This window comes from Cricetulus griseus, chromosome X (genome assembly GCF_003668045.3).
Source record: "Cricetulus griseus strain 17A/GY chromosome X, alternate assembly CriGri-PICRH-1.0, whole genome shotgun sequence".
Lineage (NCBI taxonomy): Eukaryota > Metazoa > Chordata > Mammalia > Rodentia > Cricetidae > Cricetulus > Cricetulus griseus.
The window spans coordinates 2,888,249-2,906,421 of record NC_048604.1 but is presented as its reverse complement, the minus strand read 5'-3'; the positions used below and the strand labels follow the sequence as shown (position 1 = coordinate 2,906,421).

The window sequence follows — 18,173 nt, the reverse complement described above, 5'->3', positions numbered from 1 at the left end:
TGCCGAGTCATCTTTCCAACCCTCACAATTGCTCTTGAGGTAGGTTATATTAACATATTCCTTGTACACAGATGGAATGGATGAGGTCCTGGGGCCTTAGGTAACTTGGTGCAGGTCAAAGCAGCAGCAGTGGAAACAGGCACAAAAGCTCAACATTTCACTGCTACCCCTAACAATGCCTCTCACAAGATTGTTAATCTGCTTTTTCAGGTATCTATATTCTTTCTTGTAGGAGGACTGTTTAGGGGGTTTTGTGTAATGAGAGAGGATTTCATGTAGCTCAGGTTAGCCTCAAAGTGCTCTGCATTCAAAGCTAGCCTTGGATTCTTAGTCCTCTTGCCTCTACCTCTCTAGTGTTGGAATTTCGGTATCAGCACAGCCATCTTAGCTAGGTTCCTTCAGAAAGCATTTCTCTTTAACTGCAAACTTCAGGTTCAAAACAGCAAGCCCAGCCACCAAAACACCAAACAATGAAATTAAAAAGTGGGGTGCAGAACTAAATAGAGAATTCTCAACAGAGGCATCCAAAATGACTGAAAGACACTTGAGAAAGTGCTCAACATCCTTAGCCATCAGAGAAATGCAACTCAAAACCACTCTGAGATACCACCTTACTCCTGTCAGAATGGCTAAAATCAATAACACCAGTAACAATCTATGCTGGAGATGACACGGAGAAAGAAGAACTCTCCTCCATTGCTGGTGGGAGTGCAAACTTGTACAACCACTTTGGAAATCAGTATGGCAGTTGCTCAGAAAAATGGGAATCAGTCTACCACAAGATCCAGCAATCCCTCTCTTGGGCATATACCCAAAGTATGCACACTCATACAATAAAGGCATATGTTCAACTATGTTCATAGCAGCATTATTTGTAATAACCAGAACCTGGAAACAACCTAGATGCCCCTCAACTGAAGAATGGATAGAGAAAATGTGGTACATTTACACAATGGAGTACTACTCAGTGGAAAAAAGCAATGGAATCTTGAAATTCACAGGCAAATGGATGGAACTAGAAGAAACCATTCTGAGTGAGGTAACCCAGTCACAAAAAGATAAACATGGTATGTACTCACTCATTTTTGATTTTTAGACACAGAGCAAAGGATCACTAGCCTAAAATCCACACTGGCAGAGGAGCTAGGAAACAAGGAGGACCCCAAGAGAAGATTACATAGTCCTTCGATGAAGGGGATGGGAACAAAACCCCTGACCAAATAGGAGCCCAGGGACAGGGAGAGGAAGGAGAATCTTAATCCAGTTGTTGTTTGAAGCAGAAACAGACACCCACAACTAAAAACTGAACCATACTACTGGAATCCAGTTGTGGAGAGGCAGGAGGGTTGAGCAAAGGAGCCAAGACAGGGCTGGAGAAGACCTGCAGAAACAGTTGACCTGACCTAGTGAGAGCATGGAGAACCTAGTTATAAAGCTGGGGAAACAGCTTTGGACCAAACCAACTCCTCTGAATGTGGGTGCCAGCTAGGAACCCAAGACAGTCTATGGGTCCTCTAACAGTGGAGCCAGTCTTTATCCCTAGAGCACAAATGGACTTTGGGAGTCCATTCCCTATGGAGGGATACTGTTGTAGCCCAGATACAACAAGGAGGGCGTAGGCCCTCCTCCAAACAATATGACAGACTTTGAAGGTCCTTGGAAGAGGACCTCACTATCCCTGGGGAGTCGGGGGTGGGTCGGTTGGGGTGGGTTGGTTGGGGAACATGGGAGGATGGGAGGGTGAGGGAATGGGGGGATGGATATGTAAATATGAGTAATTAAAAATAATTTTAAAAAACAGCAAGCCCAATACCAAGGGCACACCAAGACTCTATTAACCTGCCTTGGTTTTCATCTTTCCCAGGCTTTTTGTGATCACTGATCTACCGTTTGGATTTATTTGAATGAGGGCTGATTAGTGTTTTCCCACATCAACCATCTCATCTGAAAAGATGTCCCACCCATACATACCTATCTACACTCAGACAACATGTTGAGTGAAAGGCAAGACTCATGGATCTCTCCAGAAGAAGGCAGTGGCAGCATCCAGAGGGAAAGAGTTCTCTATCAACAGTTCCAGGTTCAAGTTTTGTTTCCTTGCTGGTAGGTACTGTGTACACTTCTGGCAGAGCCATTCCAGAACCAGGGCAAGTACTTCAGGAAGAGAAGGATATGTGTTTTGCCAGAGGTCTGGGAACAAAATACCACCAATTCAGAGGTTTCAGCAAGAGAAGTATGTTTTGTTTTTGTTTTAACAGATCTGAATGTTAGTAGGGCTGGTTCCATCTAACACTATGAGGGAAGGAAGGGCTCTAGTCTCTCTCCATGGACATTCTAACCATCACAATCTCTGCATCTCTTATATGCCATCTAGCCCCTCTCCAGATACTGCATGAGATTATGGCAGAATCACGCATACACATGACTAAGAGAAGCTGCTTGAATCTCAAGTGTGGATCCAATAGCTCTCAGATCCCTACCTCTTCTATAAGAGAACACCAATAGTCCACAAACCTGATCATGATTGGCTCTTGCAAGTAGGCACAGGTGACCGGATGAAGATGACATCTATTTTGTTTAGAGAACCCTATTCTATAATTTCATTTACCTCTGTATCCCAATATACCCTTTCTATAAGTGCATCAGTAATACTGGATATGGGCCTAACCTCATGACCTCATCTTAACTTGATGGGTTTCCAATATCCCGCTTCTGACAACCAGATATAGTAGGAAATTACCATTACAGAGTCAGGTAGAAATATAAGGGTATTTAATAGGGAAAAGCCTTACTTACAGAGCGAACCAGCCAGCTGATGGTAGTCTGTACAACAAGAAGCAAAAAGAGACCAAAACCGAAATGCAGACCCCCTACTCACTCTCACCACGCCCTCACAAGCCTGCCCAGGTACTCCTGTAGCCAGCCCCTAAGAAGGCGTGGCTACAGCTTCCCCTACAATTACCATAAAGACCTTATCCACAATGAGGTTACATTCTGAAGTACCAGAGTTACAAGACCAACATTGAGGGAACCACAATTCAACATGTACTAAAGGATAATTGTCAGAAAAAGCCATGGAAGGCTACAAAATTTTAATGAGTTAGTAAGTCCTTGTGTTATGATCCACAAACAGTAAATGAGTAAGTCTGACTATAGCTGGAGTATTGCAACAGGCACAGAGCATGGCTGTGATAAACTCAAAGACACATCTGTGCCCTCCCTGGAGGGGTACAATTCAGTGTGATTGGGAAATCTCAATAAGCCAGGTAGCAGGTAAACAATTCTGATTGTAAATCTGTCATTGTATTCTTTTAATTAGACTCAGTAGGGCACCCATCCGAATGAGCTATCATTTCATCAAAACCCACACCTGCTAGCCTTTTTGTGGGGTACTCAGACCCACCAGGATTCCACCTTGCCTCTCTCCCAACATCCTCTCCATCATGCACCAAGGCATTTGGGCATCAAGAAGCTCTAGCTGAATCCAATACTGAGCTCCAAATGCCACTGCCTCAGGGCTTCTGTCCTGGTACTCCATCTAGTGGCAAGAACATATTTGCAAGACTGCTGTGTTACATTAATTCCAGCTGGAAAGTGCCCCTCACCCCAACAAAAGTTTTCTGGAAGGAAAGAGTCCTGGAGAATTTCACAAGGAGAAAAAATGAAAGATAACATGTTTGGGGATATTTCAACTGGGACAATGGCAGAGACATGAGTATGTATACAGAAATGAGCTGGGAGATTTTCCTAGTGCACAAATGGACTTTGGGAGCCCATTCCCTATGGAAAGATACTGCAGCCCAGATACACGGAGGAGGGCCCCCACCCCAATGATGTGATAGACTTTGATGATACCCCGTGGAAGGCCTCACCATCCTTGGGAAGCAGGTGGGAGGTTGTTTGGGGGGTTGGTAGGGGAATGGGAGGATGGAAAGGAGAGGGAAGGGGGATTGATATGTAAAATAAAATTGCTCTAAAATAAAAAATAAAAACATTTAAAAAAAAAAAGAAATGCGTTTCCGCCGACTGATCCACAACGAGCATCATTCACCCCGATCTCCCGAGGCTTGCGCCTGCTTGGGGTAGACACTCGAAGGCAGGGAGGAGCTCCCTGAATCTGGAAACACCCCACTCTTCCTTCCCTTACCACCGACCTGATCCATAACGAGGTGAGTGACCCTCTGCTCTTACCCAACTCCCGTCCAAAGCATCATTCACCTCAAACTCCCCGGGACTGTGCCTGCTTGGGGTAGACCTGCCTAGGCAGGTAGGAATTCCCTGAGTCTGGAAACACCCCACTCTTGCTTCCCGACACCCCCCATCTGACCCCTACGGAGGCCTAACTCCTTCAAAGTGAGGAGACTACCAGGAGAGGCAAGACCATCCAGAGCTGCAGACATTGAATTCCTGGCCCACACACACTACTGGGTCACAAGAGGAGATAGAGAGACCCTACCTGCACCCACTGGAAGAAGATATGGGAAGAAGACAGAATAAGAACTCACTCAACAACAGAAAGACCAATAGGACACCACCAGAATCTAGGGACTCTACTCCAGCAAGATCTGAAAAGCCCAACACAGAGCATGAAGAAGAGATGGACCTCAAAAATAATCTCGGCAAGATGATAGAGACCTTTAAAGAGGAAACAAGAAAATCCCTTAAAGAAATAGAAGAAAAAGCAAGCAAAAAAAATACACAAAATGGAGGAAAAGACAAACCAAAAAATTCAAGAAATAAACAAATCTCTTAAAGAATCTAAAGAAACCCAAGAAAAAACAACCAAACAAGTGAAGGAAGCTCTTGAAACAGTTCAAAGCATGAAAGCTGAAATAGACACAATAAAGAAAACACAGAATGAGGCGATGCTGGAAATGGAAAGGCTGGATAAAATGATCAGGAACTAAAGATGTGAGTATAACTAATAGAATTCAAGAGATGGAAGAGAGAATCTCAGCTATTGAAGACTCGCTAGAGGATATACATTCATCAACCAAAGAAAACCTCAAGTCCAACAAATCCCTAACACAAAATATCCAGGAACTATGGGACACCATGAAAACACCAAACCTAAGAATCATAGGTATAGAAGAAGGTGAAGAAACACTGCTCAAAGTTACAGAAAATATATTCAACAAAATCATAGAAGAAAACTTCCCCAACCTACAGAAGGATATGCCTATGAAAGTACAAGAAGCTTACAGGACACCAAACGGACTGGACCACAAAAAGAAGTCCCCCCAACACACAACAATCAAAACACCAAATCTACAGAATAAAGAGAAAATATTAAGAGTGGCAAAGGAAAAAGGCCAAGTAACATATAAAGGCAAACCAATCAGAATCACACCCAACTTCTCAATGGAAACTCTGAAAGCCAGAAGGTCTTGGATAGATACCCTACAAGCATAAGGAAGTATGGATGTCAACCCAGACTACTGTACCCAGCAAAACTTTCAATCACTATACATGGAGAAAACAAGATATTCCATGACAAAAACAGATTTAAACAATACATATCCACAAATCCAGCACTACAGAAGGTTCTGGAAGGAAAACTCCAACCCAACGAACATAACTACACTCACAAAAACACAGGCAATAGATAATCTAATTTTACCAAACACAAAAAGAAACAGGAGGGCAAAATCCACACACAATGACACAATCAACAAACAAACAAGAACCAACAATCAATGGACATTAATATCCCTAAATGTCAATGGTCTTAACTTAGCCATAAAAAGATATAGGCTAACAGAATGGATACAAAGACAGAATCCATCCTGCTGTTTACAAGAAACACACCTCAACTTCAAAGACAGGCGTTACTTCAGAGTAAAAGGATAGGAAAAGATTTTCCAATCAAATGGGCCCAAGAAACAAGCTGGTGTAGCAATCCTAATATCTAACAAATTAGACTTCAAACTAAAATCAATCAAAAGAGATGAAAAAGGGCATTTCATACTCATCACAGGAAAAGTCCATCAAAATGAAGTCTCAATCCTAAACCTCTATGCCCCAAATACGAAGGCACCCACATTTGTAAAAGAAACTTTACTAAAGCTCAAACCACACATAAAACCACATGCACTTATAGTAGGAGACTTCAACACCCCCCTTACACCACTAGACAGAAACTTAACAAAGAAACAAAGGATCTGACAGAAGTTATGACCCAACTGGGTTTAACAGATATCTATAGAGCATTCCATCCAAACACAAAAGAATATATCATTTTCTCAGTGCCACATGGAACCTTCTCTAAAATTAACCACATAGTTGGCAGCAAAGCAAACCTCCACAGGTACAAAAGAATTGAAATAACCCCCTGTATCCTATCAGATCACCATGCATTAAAGCTAGAATTCAACAGCAATACGAATTGCAGAAAACCTACATACTCGTGGGAAATGAATAACACCCAATTGTACCATTCCTGAGTTGAGGAAGAAATAAAAAAAGAAATTAAAGACTTCCTAGAATTTAATGAGAATGTAGACACAACATACCCAAACTTATGGGACACTCTGAAAGCAGTACTAAGAGGAAAGTTCATAGCACTAAGTGCCCACATGAAGAAACTGGAGAAAAGTCACTTTAGAGAATTGACAGTACAACTGAAAGCTTTAGAGCAAAAAGAAGCAAAGTCACCACAGAGGAGTAGACGCCAGGAAATAATCAACCTGAGGGCTGAAATCAATAAAGTAGAAACTAGGAAAACAGTACAAAGAATCAATGAAACAAAGAGTTGGTTGAGAAGATCAAAAAGATAGACAAACCTCTAGCCAAACTAACCAAAATGCAGAGAGAGAGCATGCTAATTAACAAAATCAGAAACGAAAAGGGGCATATAACAACGGACACTGAGGAAATCCAGAGAAGAATCAGGTCATACTTTGAAAACCTATACTCCACAAAATTCAAAATTCTAAAGGAAATGGACAGTTTTCTGGATAGATATCACTTACCAAAATTAAACCAAGATCAGATAAGCAGTTTAAATCGACCTATAACCCCTAATGAAATAGAAGCAGTCATCAAAAGCCTCCCAACCAAAACAAGCCCAGGGCCAGATGGCTTAACTGCAGAATTCAACCAGAAATTCAAACAAGAAATAATTCTAGTACTCCTCAAACTGTTCCGCACAATAGAAGCAGATGGGATATTGCCAAACTCTTTCTATGAGGCTACAATCACTTTGACACCCAAGGCACACAAAGATATGACTAAGAAAGAGAACTACAGACCAATATCCCTCATGAACATCGATGCTAAAATACTCAATAAAATATTGGCAAATCAAATCCAAGAACATTTCAGAAAAATCATCCACCACGATCAAGTAGGCTTCATCCAAGGGATGCAAGGGTGGTTCAACATACGAAAATCCATCAATGTAATCCACCATATAAACAAACTGAAAAAGAAAAACCACATGATCATCTCACTAGACGCTGAAAAGCCTTTGACAAAATAGGGAATTTAGTTGAAGAGAGGGAGGAATGAAGAGTGAAGGGGTCTGTACCAGGTTGGAGAAACCCACAGGAACAGTTGGCCTGAACAAGGGAGAGCACATCGACCCCAGATGCTGTCAGAGAGGCCAGTACAAGACTGATCCAGACCCCTGAACATGGATGCCAATAAGGAGGCCTCTGCACTCCAGGGAGCCTCTGGTGGTGGATTAGTATTTTTCCCTGGTGTAAGAAGGGACTTTGAGAGCCCATCCCACATGAAGGGATACACTCTGGCCCTGGACACATGGGGAAGGGCCCAGGCCCAGCACAGGAAGATTTGGTGGACTTTGCAGAGCCCCTGTTGAGGGCCCTACCCTGCCTGGGGAGTGGTGGGTGGATGGGTGGGGGGTAGGTTGGGGGTGGGGGAGGAGGGATGGGGGTGAGGGGAGGGAGCGGGAGAAGGGACTTACATGTGAAACAAGCTTGTTCCCTAACTTGAACTAATAGAAAGAAAGAAAGAAAGTAATGTGCTGGGATAGGCTCTTATTAAGGACTGAGCTCCAAATTCATGGAAAAGGGAAATCAGTCCAATGGAGAGTGAACCTCAGTAACAGAAAGCACTGCACTGGTTTTGCTGAAGGCTATATGTGAGGCCTACAGCCACTGTTGCCCACCAGTTTTTTTTTTTTTTTTTTTTTTTTTTTTTTTTTTTTTTTTTTTTTTTTGCAATATGCTGTGTAGGAGCCTGGCATTGTCAGCTCCTTTTGTTCTCATAGGACAGCCATTTTCTAGACATGCAAAGCAAGGCTGAATAAGTCCTAGCCCCCAAGGCCACAGCTGCTGAGTAGAAAAGTTGGAATTGAAGCATATGGAATCAAAAAACAAAAGAAAAGAAATAACAACTAAATGTACTTCTTTGCAGAGTAAGACAACATGAAAACAACATTTTCAGAATAGACAAGATAGATATACTAGGTAGGTGAATGGTGAAAAATCCGTATTTGGATTGAGAGGTAGCCTCAGAAATTAAAAGGGGAGACAGGCTGATGAGGTGGCTCGGTGGTGTACATGCTGAACTCAATCCCTGAGATCCACATGGTAGATGGAGATAACCCACTCATGCCGGTTGTCCTCTGAACACACATGTGCTGTGGCATAAACACCCACATAAATAAAACAAATGTAATTTTAAATTTTTTTAAAGAAAATTAAAAGACAGAGGGTGAAGACATGGCTCAGCATTTAAAATCACTTACTATTTTTTTCAGAGGACCCAGGTTTGGTTCCCCAAAACCCAGATGGCACTTCACAACTGTCCTTAACTCCAATTCCAGGAGCTCCTACACCTTCTGAGGGCAAAACATACACATAAAATAAAAATTTTCTTAAGAAAAAAGTTAAAAGGGAGGGTAGATCAAAGTGTCTTCTGTAGGGTAAATCTTAGTGGAAGCCTAGATGGTGAGAGCAAAGAACAGAAAGGAAGGGAAATGACACGAAAAAAACAGTGGGTAAGGGGAGGACAGAGGATCCCTCCATGGCAAAACGTAAGAGGGAGACTTCCTTCTAGATACCACAAAGGCTGACAGTGATATTCTTAGCCATGAGGCTATAGCTCTCATAAGAGTTTTAGGCAGGGCTAGAGAGATGGCTCAGTGATTAAGAGCATTTGCTGCTCTTGAGGAGGAATCTGAGTATGAATCCTTGTGGAGGCCACAAGTTCGAATCCCTGCACCCATGCTGGTAGTTCACAATGGCTTTATAAAGTGACCTCCAGATCTGAAGTCCTTTACTGGCCTCTGTAGGCATAGATACCTGAATGTATGGGAGGCGTGCACGTGTGTGTGCATACACACACACACACACACACACACACACACACACACACACACACACACACACACACACAGAAAGGGGGGAAATAATGCTCCAGAATGGCACACACACATGCATGAGAGAGAGAGAGAGAGAGGGAGGGAGGGAGGGAGGGAGGGAGGGAGGGAGGAGGGAGGGAGGAAGGGGAGGGAGGGAGGGAGGGAGAGAGAAATAGTAGCTCACTGGACCATCTTTGCAAAGTTCGTCTCTGTTCCTTCCCCATTCCCACTACACCTGAGATCACACTGACCAAACCTCATATGAATTCGTTACTACTGTCTTCAATACCATCAACTAAAATGTCTCTGCTCCATCCTCACACTGTCTTTTCTATTTTCTCTCTCCTCTTCCCCACCACCTCCATACATCATTGTGTTCTTTCCTCCATGAACTGACCTCTCCTTGGTTCTTCCACTTTCTGACCCCTTCCTTCCTACCCTCTAATATATCCCTGGTTCATTTTTTCCTCTTTTCCTCACCCAATGCTTCCACTGCTTCTATGAACATACAGTCACACATCTACTGATATGAATGGCTGTGCCTTTCCCTCTCCTCCTGAGTGCCCATGTCTCTCTGGTATAGTCATGCTGGAACCACCCTCAATTGTCTCTAGTACCCATGCCATCTAATTTTTGCCTCAGCTTCTTCTCTATCCTAATCACTGCAGTGCCTCTTGCTTGGCTCCATGTGAACTGAACTTACATGGCTCCTGTCCTTTTCACAGCTTCTTGGTTCAGCTCTACCTCCCTCCTTGGATCCTGGGATGACTCACCCTGTCTGTTTCCTGCACAGAGAATCACATACTGGCTGCACTGCAGAACATGGTGACACCCTCTCACCTCCCTCAACAGATTCTAGAAAGATTTGAGAACATTAATCAGGAGGAAAATGTGCTCAGGGCAATTAAGCTTGATTCCACTATTTCACAAAGTAGATCTATTTCAAAATATAACTGCATACACTAAATATTTAGAACTTTTACTTGCACATTAAATGTAAATTGATTTTGTAGGGTTATACTTCATAGTAAAATGGGAGGAAGGGCCAGTCTTTCCAACCCTTTCTCTTTTATCAGGTCATACACCTCTTATTAGAAAACAACAATCAAAAGACAAAATCCACATCCTCCTAAAAAATGCTGTCAACTGACTTTGGGTACAAAGATCATAAGTTTCATGGAGCTGCTCCAAACTACAAACCACCACAAAGGAATTACATCATTTTTAAACATCTCATTCTTAAACACCATAAGGCAAGTTTCCATTGGGAAAATTTCATTTGACCCCCAGAAATTCTCAGTTAAACAGTTCTCTCCATTATACAAACAAGGAATCTGAGGCACCGAGAGAAGCAGCTTGCCCCCAATTGTTCATCCAGTAAGTGAACCCATGTTATAACCTATGTCTGTAGTTACTCTTGGCTCTTTGTCTCCTTTCCTGTGTTTCCCAAGGAGTAATCACTCTTTCATTCCAGTGCTCCTACATTCTCAAGACTGTCACATATAAGGATGTTGCCCAAGAGGAGACCTTTGTAACAGGCTCTCAGTTGAAAACACAAAATGCCTAGGTAAGTTGAATATTAGTTCAATAAGAGGACTAGTACGAAGGCTTTATTATTACATGCACATGCATAGGGACAGAGACAGAGACAGACAGAAAGGGGGGCAGAGAGATTACTTAGTGGTTAAGAGAACCTTGTTACTCTTGCATAAGATGTGGGTTCTATTTCTAGTATCCGGAACCTACATGGTGGCTCACAACTGTTCCTAAGTGCAGTTATAGAGGATCTTGTGCCCTCTTTTGATGCTGCAGGCACCAGATGCATACATATCATGCAGACATATATGCTTGCAAAATACTCAAACACATAAAATAAATCTAAAAAATGAAAATGCACACACACCCACACCCACACCCCCCCATATATATATGTATTCACTGATGATCTGATTCAAACTGATCTAGTTGTGTGTGGTTCCGTTGGTGTTTTTTGGTTTTTTTGTTGTTGTTGTTTGGTTTTTTGTTTGTTTGTTTGTTTTTTTGCTTCTTTAACTCAGGGTCAGATTTTGTGACCCAAAATGGCCTGAATCTCATTATGAAGCACCAGCATGCCTTGAACTGATGGCAATCCTCTTGACTCCTCCACCTATGTACTACAAGCATGATCACCTATCTGGCTTTTATTGTTGTTCCATATACATGGAACGAACACACACACACACACACACATCAGAAGACTAGAATGCCTCCATTAAGTTAAAAACCCATCGTTTCTTTCTCATATGAGCATCAATAAGTATTCAATCATTGTTCATTTTCTATTTCCCTTCAGCCCACCTTGTTCCCTACTTTCACCATGGAGTTGACTTTAAAGCCACATAATTGGGTTTCTCTCATAGGCAATGCTATGCAGGGCTTAGAGGGCTCCTGGATATTACCCCTTTTCTTCTGAACCCAATCCTAAGATGCTATGAGATGCTATAAGCAAATAAGCTCACAAGATTGCCTGAATCTTACTACTGTCTAGCTCTCTCCTTTTTGTCCAAGCACAAATTACCCAGAAGACTCTCTAAGCTTTACAGTTTGATGGAAGAAGTTTTAGGGCTTAGGTCATATGGAAATCCTATCAGTTGTAAAAATAACTTTTGAAAGCAAGAAACTTTCCATGGCAGAAAAGTAGCAAAGAATTAATTCCTTTTTTGTCCATAGGCTGATAGCAAATTTTGTATATCTATGAGGCTGCCCTCAACAGAATTGTTTACAAGATGAAATCACAGTTAAAGGTTAAAAACACTCATCCCTTTAAAGAATGAGAGCTTAAATTAAGAAAAGTTTTATTTTTAAAACAAAACAAATGCATTAACACATATCTAAATGCCATAACAAGCATTCGTTGGGTTTTATGTGAGGAAAAAACTGCACTCTGGTGTCAACTAAAAACTAGAACAATTTTAGAACAACCACTGTTTATTGTGACATGGCTACATGGACATCTAAGAAGCCATTGTGTGTTTGCAGCTGTGTGAAAATGCATAAGCAATGTGAACTAATGGAAAGTGGAGTGGCTGCAGTCACACTTTCACACCCTTTCCCCACTATGTGCTCTTGTTCTGCCCTGTTTAATTAGTCAGCAGGGAAATGTACAAAGAACTTAATATCAAAGAAACTTCCAAAAGTCAAAAATAGATTCAGGGGCATGGCTAGTTAACCCACAGGTTGGGGAAGGAGGGTTCTCAAAAGCCGTATTTCACAAAATGGCAGGCACTAAATCTAGTCACATGTGCTTGAAGTAGAAAAAGAAGCAGTGATCTTAATAGAGACTGGTCTTCTTCATGATGCGCAGGAACTCTTGCTCATTGACCTCGCCATCTCCATCTCGATCAGCTTCATCAATCATTTCCTGCACAGCAGTAAGGGTTCATCTTAGATTAAGTCACAAACTAAACTGAAAACAGGTTAGATAAGGAACTCCTGGAACCCAGTTGCAAAGAGGGAGATGTGAAGAGCAAAGAGGTCAAGACCAGGCTGGTGAAACCCACAGAAACAGCTGTCCTGAACAAGGCATTGCTCATGGACCCCAGACTAATAGTGGGAAACCAGCATAGGACTGATCCAGACCCCCTGAATGTGGGTATCAGTGAGGAGGTCTCGACACTCTATGGGACCTCTGGTAGTAGACCGGTATTTATCCCTGGGGTTATTAATGGACTTTGGTAGCCCATTCCACATGGAGAGATGTGCTCCCAGCCTGGACACATGGGGAGAGCCTAGGCCCTGACCCAATGATATGACAGAATTTGGCAATCCCCCATGTAGGGCCTCACCCTCCTTGGGTACAGGAACAGGGATGGGGTGAGGGTTTCGTGGGATGTGGGGGAGGAGGGGAGGGAGAGACAGCTGGGATTGACATGTGAAGCAGGCTTGTTTCTAATTTAAATAAAAATAAATTTAAAAAAAGAAACTTCAAATAATGCTATAAGGAAAGATAACTATGGTCCATCTAATGTGAGTGTGCCACTTTTTATGATAGTTATTTGAAACCAAATCACATATATTGTCAAATGTATCAATTGAAAAGTAACCCTGGCCTGAAACCCAAAAGAGGAAATTCAGCTGCACATGTGTACTCCAGAAGCAGGGTCCATGGGCATTTAATTATCACTAGAGGCATAAGAAGTTTTCCTAGTAGAGAAAATAGAACCTGGGAAAGCCAGGGGGCTCCAACGTGAGGTTTCGAGTTTCTAACTGAAGCTTTACGCACCTGCAGTTCTTCATCAGTCAAGTTCTCGCCTAACTCCTTGGCCACACGCTTTAGATTTTTGAATGATATTTTCCCAGTTTCATCATCATCAAAGAGCTTGAAAGCTTTCAGGATTTCTTCTTTGGTGTCTTTCTCGGACTTTAGTAGAACAGAAAACAGATAGTTATTCATATCCTACAGTCCTGCCACTTCTTGGTCATCCTTTTGTTTCCAAAAACCTGACCTGGGCCATGTTAGGAAGGCAGGCAAGTCAGGTTCTCTGGTCCACGGTGGAATGTACTCTCTGTCTACTTCCTATCCTAACATGTATTCCATAATCAGCTCATAATTCAGTAAGAACAGATGCCAGCTTGGTGGAAAAGCCAAGAAGTTCTGATAAACGGGCACAAGGATTGGTTTGAGGGGTCAATGAGACATGTAGGGAGGACAGAGTCCTAGGGCAGCTGGACAGTTTCCACAGGTAGAAGACAAGGGCTTCTGACATGAGCTGGGGCTCATCTTTCCAACACCCAACACTGGATATTACTAGGTATCTATACGGATTGCCCTTCTTTTGCTTTGTCTTGTTCAGAACTTTCCCCAGTTCTAAAGCCAAGGGGGTAGTTTTAGGGAAACTATCTTCTTCGATTAATTCCCTGGCCCCCATCACACATCATCACATGGTCCTGGTGATAGCCCTTGTGATATATGCCTTCAGTTACAGAAAAAAGTAAGACCCATTATAGAAAAAGAAAACAAACTCAGTAAACTTAACATAAACTCTGGGATTACAAAGGAAATATAATTGTATCTAAAACACTGTACAGACCAAGGAGATTCTAGATTCTTTTTTACATTTTTAAAAGCAGCAAATAGGGTTATAATTAGAGAAAATACACTGCTAATGCTAACAGAAGTTAGAGATATACTTATAAGGGCATTTTTAATAAGAGAGGCATTTTGCACAATGGACTTCAAAGAATTACTGGGTCTCTGAGTACTCTAACAGAAAGAGTAGAATTTTCCAAAGCATTTAAACCTCAAATGTTTAATGAAGGTTCTTGCCAGGAGTTACAACTAGAGAACTAGTTAGAGCAATCTAGGAGCCAATCTTGAGTATGAAATGGATTTGCTAGAGAGCTGCAGAATACCAAGCTTCCTGATCTCTTAAATCAGTACACACATGCACATACATGAATGCAGATGTAGATACGGTGATTTCAAAACAATTCCCAACCTGTGCCTGGGAAACACTTTGAGGAACTTGAAAGGGTAACCTTTCTTCAGGTATACTGAGAGAAGGAGCCACACCAATAAGCCAGAAGGCCAATGTAAGAGCAAAGTTGGTCTGCTAAAAGGATCTAAGAAACTAGGAATAGATGAAAGGAACCTTAGAAGTACCAAAACACCTTATCTATTCTAAAGCTCAAAATTCTTGTGCCTGTGATTGTACATACTGAATTGTCAAAATGAGAAGCATTTGTCCGAAAAATGTCACAATACCTGATTTATTGTATGCTAATCTAATTTTAATAATATTAAAATAAAAATGAGAAGCATATGAAAATCTCTGTGTTAACATGTTTTAATGCTTGTGATTATCATATGGTCATATGAGACAAGGTAAAATGATTTCTGTGATACCGTAACCCTAAAGAAAGCCAAATGAAAATTAGGGATCCTCTTAATTATAAATACAATGCTCAATCATGTGAATGGTATAGATTTTATTGGATGAAGTTCTTTTTATGTCTAGATTCCCATGTATCTACCATTATGGATGGGAAGTATGCTCATTATCTCAACTAACTTACCATTTTCTGAGTCATCACTGTCAAAAAGTCACTGAAGTTCATTTTTCCTGTCCCTTCCTTATCAATTTCACTTATCATCTTTTTGATTTCTTCTTTCTTAGGTTCAAAGCCCAGAGCCCTCATTGCAACCTACAACGAAAACAGGATCATCTAAATAAACACATATAAATGATGTAGACGCAAAAATGGCTATTGATGATAATAACAAAATGGTGAAAATGATTAGGGAACACTGTAAAGCTGATTTAATTGATATTTGCAATCAACTTTTATCATTAGATCATTGTTTCAGGTTAAATATACACAGGGTACCTTTTTCTGTTACTTTTTACAGGGAGAAAGGTGATAGGTAAAAGACAAACAACAAGGAAACACAAGGCACCAAAACAGGAATGTGTGCAGCTTGCCTTTAGTTCCTTGATGTCTATAGTTCCAGTTCCATCAGCATCAAAGAGATCAAAAGCTTCCCGGATTTCCTGTTTCTGTTCTTCAGTCAGTTCAGGCTTAGGGCTCATTCTTTTTCTCTGGCCACTGGATGCCATGTTTGTCTTCTTAAAAGTAGAGGCCTTCAGACATTATACAAACACAGAAGCACAGTATTATAAGCCATAGTCCATATTTTATTTATGACAGTTCTAGACATTCATAAATTTTTCATTTATGCTCCACTCTGAGTAATGTACATGTCATTCTATAAACTTTCATAAGCTGGTGAGATGTCTTGCTGCCAAGCCTGACAACATAAGTGAGAACCCAGCACCTACATGGTAGAGAGAATCAACTCTTCCAAGTTGTTCTCTGACCTTCATGCTCAGACTGAGTCCCCTTCTCCCTTACACAAATAACAAGGGTTCAAACTAAGTAAAATTAACCCCAACTCTAAAAAAAATCCTGAGAAGAAAAATAGAAAAACTCTCTTTAATTTAAAACCCCTTTAATAAGTATATTTTAGCTTTTAGTATCACATTGTAAAAAACAGAAAATCAGCAATACACTAATTAAATGACTGTGTTCTACCATAACTGTAAATTAAAACATCATTTCTGTTAATAATGTAATGTCTCACATGATTAAATCCAATTATATTTCACTGGGGAGCCAGCAGCCTGAAGGGACTTTTCATTTTAAAATAATATATTAACATTTTTCTCCTTGTCCCTGTATAGATCAACATAGAGCAAATGAATATATGAATATGAATTTCTGGTGTTAACATGACCAGTTTTTCATCACAGGATATAATTCTGGCCTCCACTGTCTTCAAGTTTATACTACAGATAGTGTATTCATTTGTACCTTTAATAGACATGTCACTTTAGAAAATTAAATTTTTTAAATCAAGATTTCTTAAATCAAAAACTTTTAAATATAAAGAAGCAACATTAGCCAGGCGTTGGTGGCGTATGCCTTTAATCCCAGCACTCGGGAGGCAGAGGCAGGTGGATCTCTGTGAGTTCGAGACCAGCCTGGTCTCCAGAGCGAGTGCCAGGATAGACTCCAAAGCTACACAGAGAAACCCTGTCTCGAAAAAAAAACAAAAAAAAAAGCAACATTAAAAACTCTTTGAATGAGAATAACATGTTTACCTAAAGGTTCAACATGCTTGCATTTTCTCCTTCTTTTCTAAAGCTAGTAAACAGCAAATTTGAGACCATATCTGTTTGTAAGTAATAAACTTATAATTTTATTATGAATAGATTGTCACAAATTTCTATATTGTATATTCAATTAAAGCAACACGGTGTGGTTTAAGTTTTCATTACCAAAGATGAAAAAAAAGATCCCTCCTTGTTCTAATGCCACTGCTAACTCAGACAGCTGATTAATGGAAAAATAATTTATACCAACTGATTCTAAAGATCTGCCTAATAAATTGAGCAATAAGGAAGTTTCCTGGAAAGAACAATTAATGTTTCTATGAACCTCTGACTCTTTAAAAAATATTGATTTTAGAGGCCAGGAAACCCCTTATTTTTCATCCTGAAAGAAAGCTAGGTGAGAAACTAATTATGCATACTTAACAGATATCAACTGTCTGTGAATCTGGGGATCTGAGTTCTAGACATGTACTTAAAACATCAACTTAGGATGCTAGTTCCCAATCCATTTAGCACTTGGTGCCTTGTCTGCGAAGCTCAAAGCATCTCCTGAAAGCCTCAATACATTTGTGACCATCAGAACATAGTAAATCTCTTAGTACCACGCATAAACTTTAGCAGGTGGCAGCGGCCAGGACGCCTGTGTCTGTCTGAGGTCTGAGTCTGTGGGAAGCCTGAGTGTTACCTGCAACAGAATGGTCACCTGTGGTTCCAGGAAAACCAGCAGAGATCAACAGGCAGATTAGGGGTGACTGAAGGTGACTGGGGGCGGGGAGGGTTAAGTGTTGAAGCGCAGGCAGGCTAGCGGCCAGAGGCTGTACTTTTTCTCCTACCCTTCCGGCATAGAGCTCCAAGGAAGAACTAGTACGCCAAAGCGAAGAAGAATGCAGGAAAGGCTGCAGGGCCGCAATGAGGCCTAGGAAGGGCTCGGAGGCACTACGCAGGGTCCATGGAACGCCCAGCACTTACCATCGCCGAATGGACTCCTCCGCGACCGGTTGTTAAGGCAACGCGTACTCGCGGCCTCGGCGCCTTTCCCACTGCTCTGCGCGCGCGCGACCCGCTTCCCATTGGTTTGCGGACGGAGAAGGTGGGGCTAACCTGGCAAGGTCCGCCCCAGGGTAAGAGGGCAGTGTGGTGGCGGCAAGGACTGACGATCTCATTGGACAAAATCGCGCTGTGAGCGTCAACTG

The 18,173-nt window shown here is 41.5% G+C and overlaps 1 protein-coding gene across 3 annotated transcripts; it reads right to left on the bottom strand.

Moving 5' to 3' along the window:
- Window positions 1–12,138: 12,138 nt before the first annotated feature.
- On the bottom strand, window positions 12,139–18,096 carry Cetn2 (centrin 2). Of its 3 annotated transcripts, none has more exons than XM_027432221.2 (5): window positions 17,814–17,944; window positions 15,790–15,948; window positions 15,383–15,511; window positions 13,590–13,727; window positions 12,139–12,728 (listed from the first exon to the last, which is right to left on the bottom strand). In XM_027432221.2, the coding sequence occupies exons 2-5, from the start codon at window positions 15,922–15,924 to the stop codon at window positions 12,639–12,641; spliced, it is 492 nt and encodes a 163-aa protein (XP_027288022.1). In that variant the 5' UTR covers window positions 15,925–15,948; window positions 17,814–17,944; the 3' UTR covers window positions 12,139–12,638. The 3 variants fall into 3 exon arrangements, with proteins under 3 accessions (XP_027288022.1, XP_027288021.1, XP_027288020.1); XM_027432220.2 differs by lacking the exon at window positions 17,814–17,944 and adding an exon at window positions 17,666–17,794; XM_027432219.2 differs by lacking the exon at window positions 17,814–17,944 and adding an exon at window positions 17,950–18,096 and having other exon boundaries at window positions 12,146–12,728.
- Between the last annotated feature and the right edge of the window lie 77 nt (window positions 18,097–18,173).

Bases quoted from the DNA above. Each gene is read 5' to 3' on its own strand.
- Cetn2 (XM_027432219.2), bottom strand. From the start codon at position 18,051: ATGGGAAGCGGGTCGCGCGCGCGCAGAGCAGTGGGAAAGGCGCCGAGG. The intron at 15,512-15,789 runs GCAAGCTGCACA...TTTTCGTTGTAG, and splicing joins TAGACATCAAGGAACTAAAG to GTTGCAATGAGGGCTCTGGG. The intron at 13,728-15,382 runs GTAAGTTAGTTG...GTTCTACTAAAG, and splicing joins CAGTGATGACTCAGAAAATG to TCCGAGAAAGACACCAAAGA.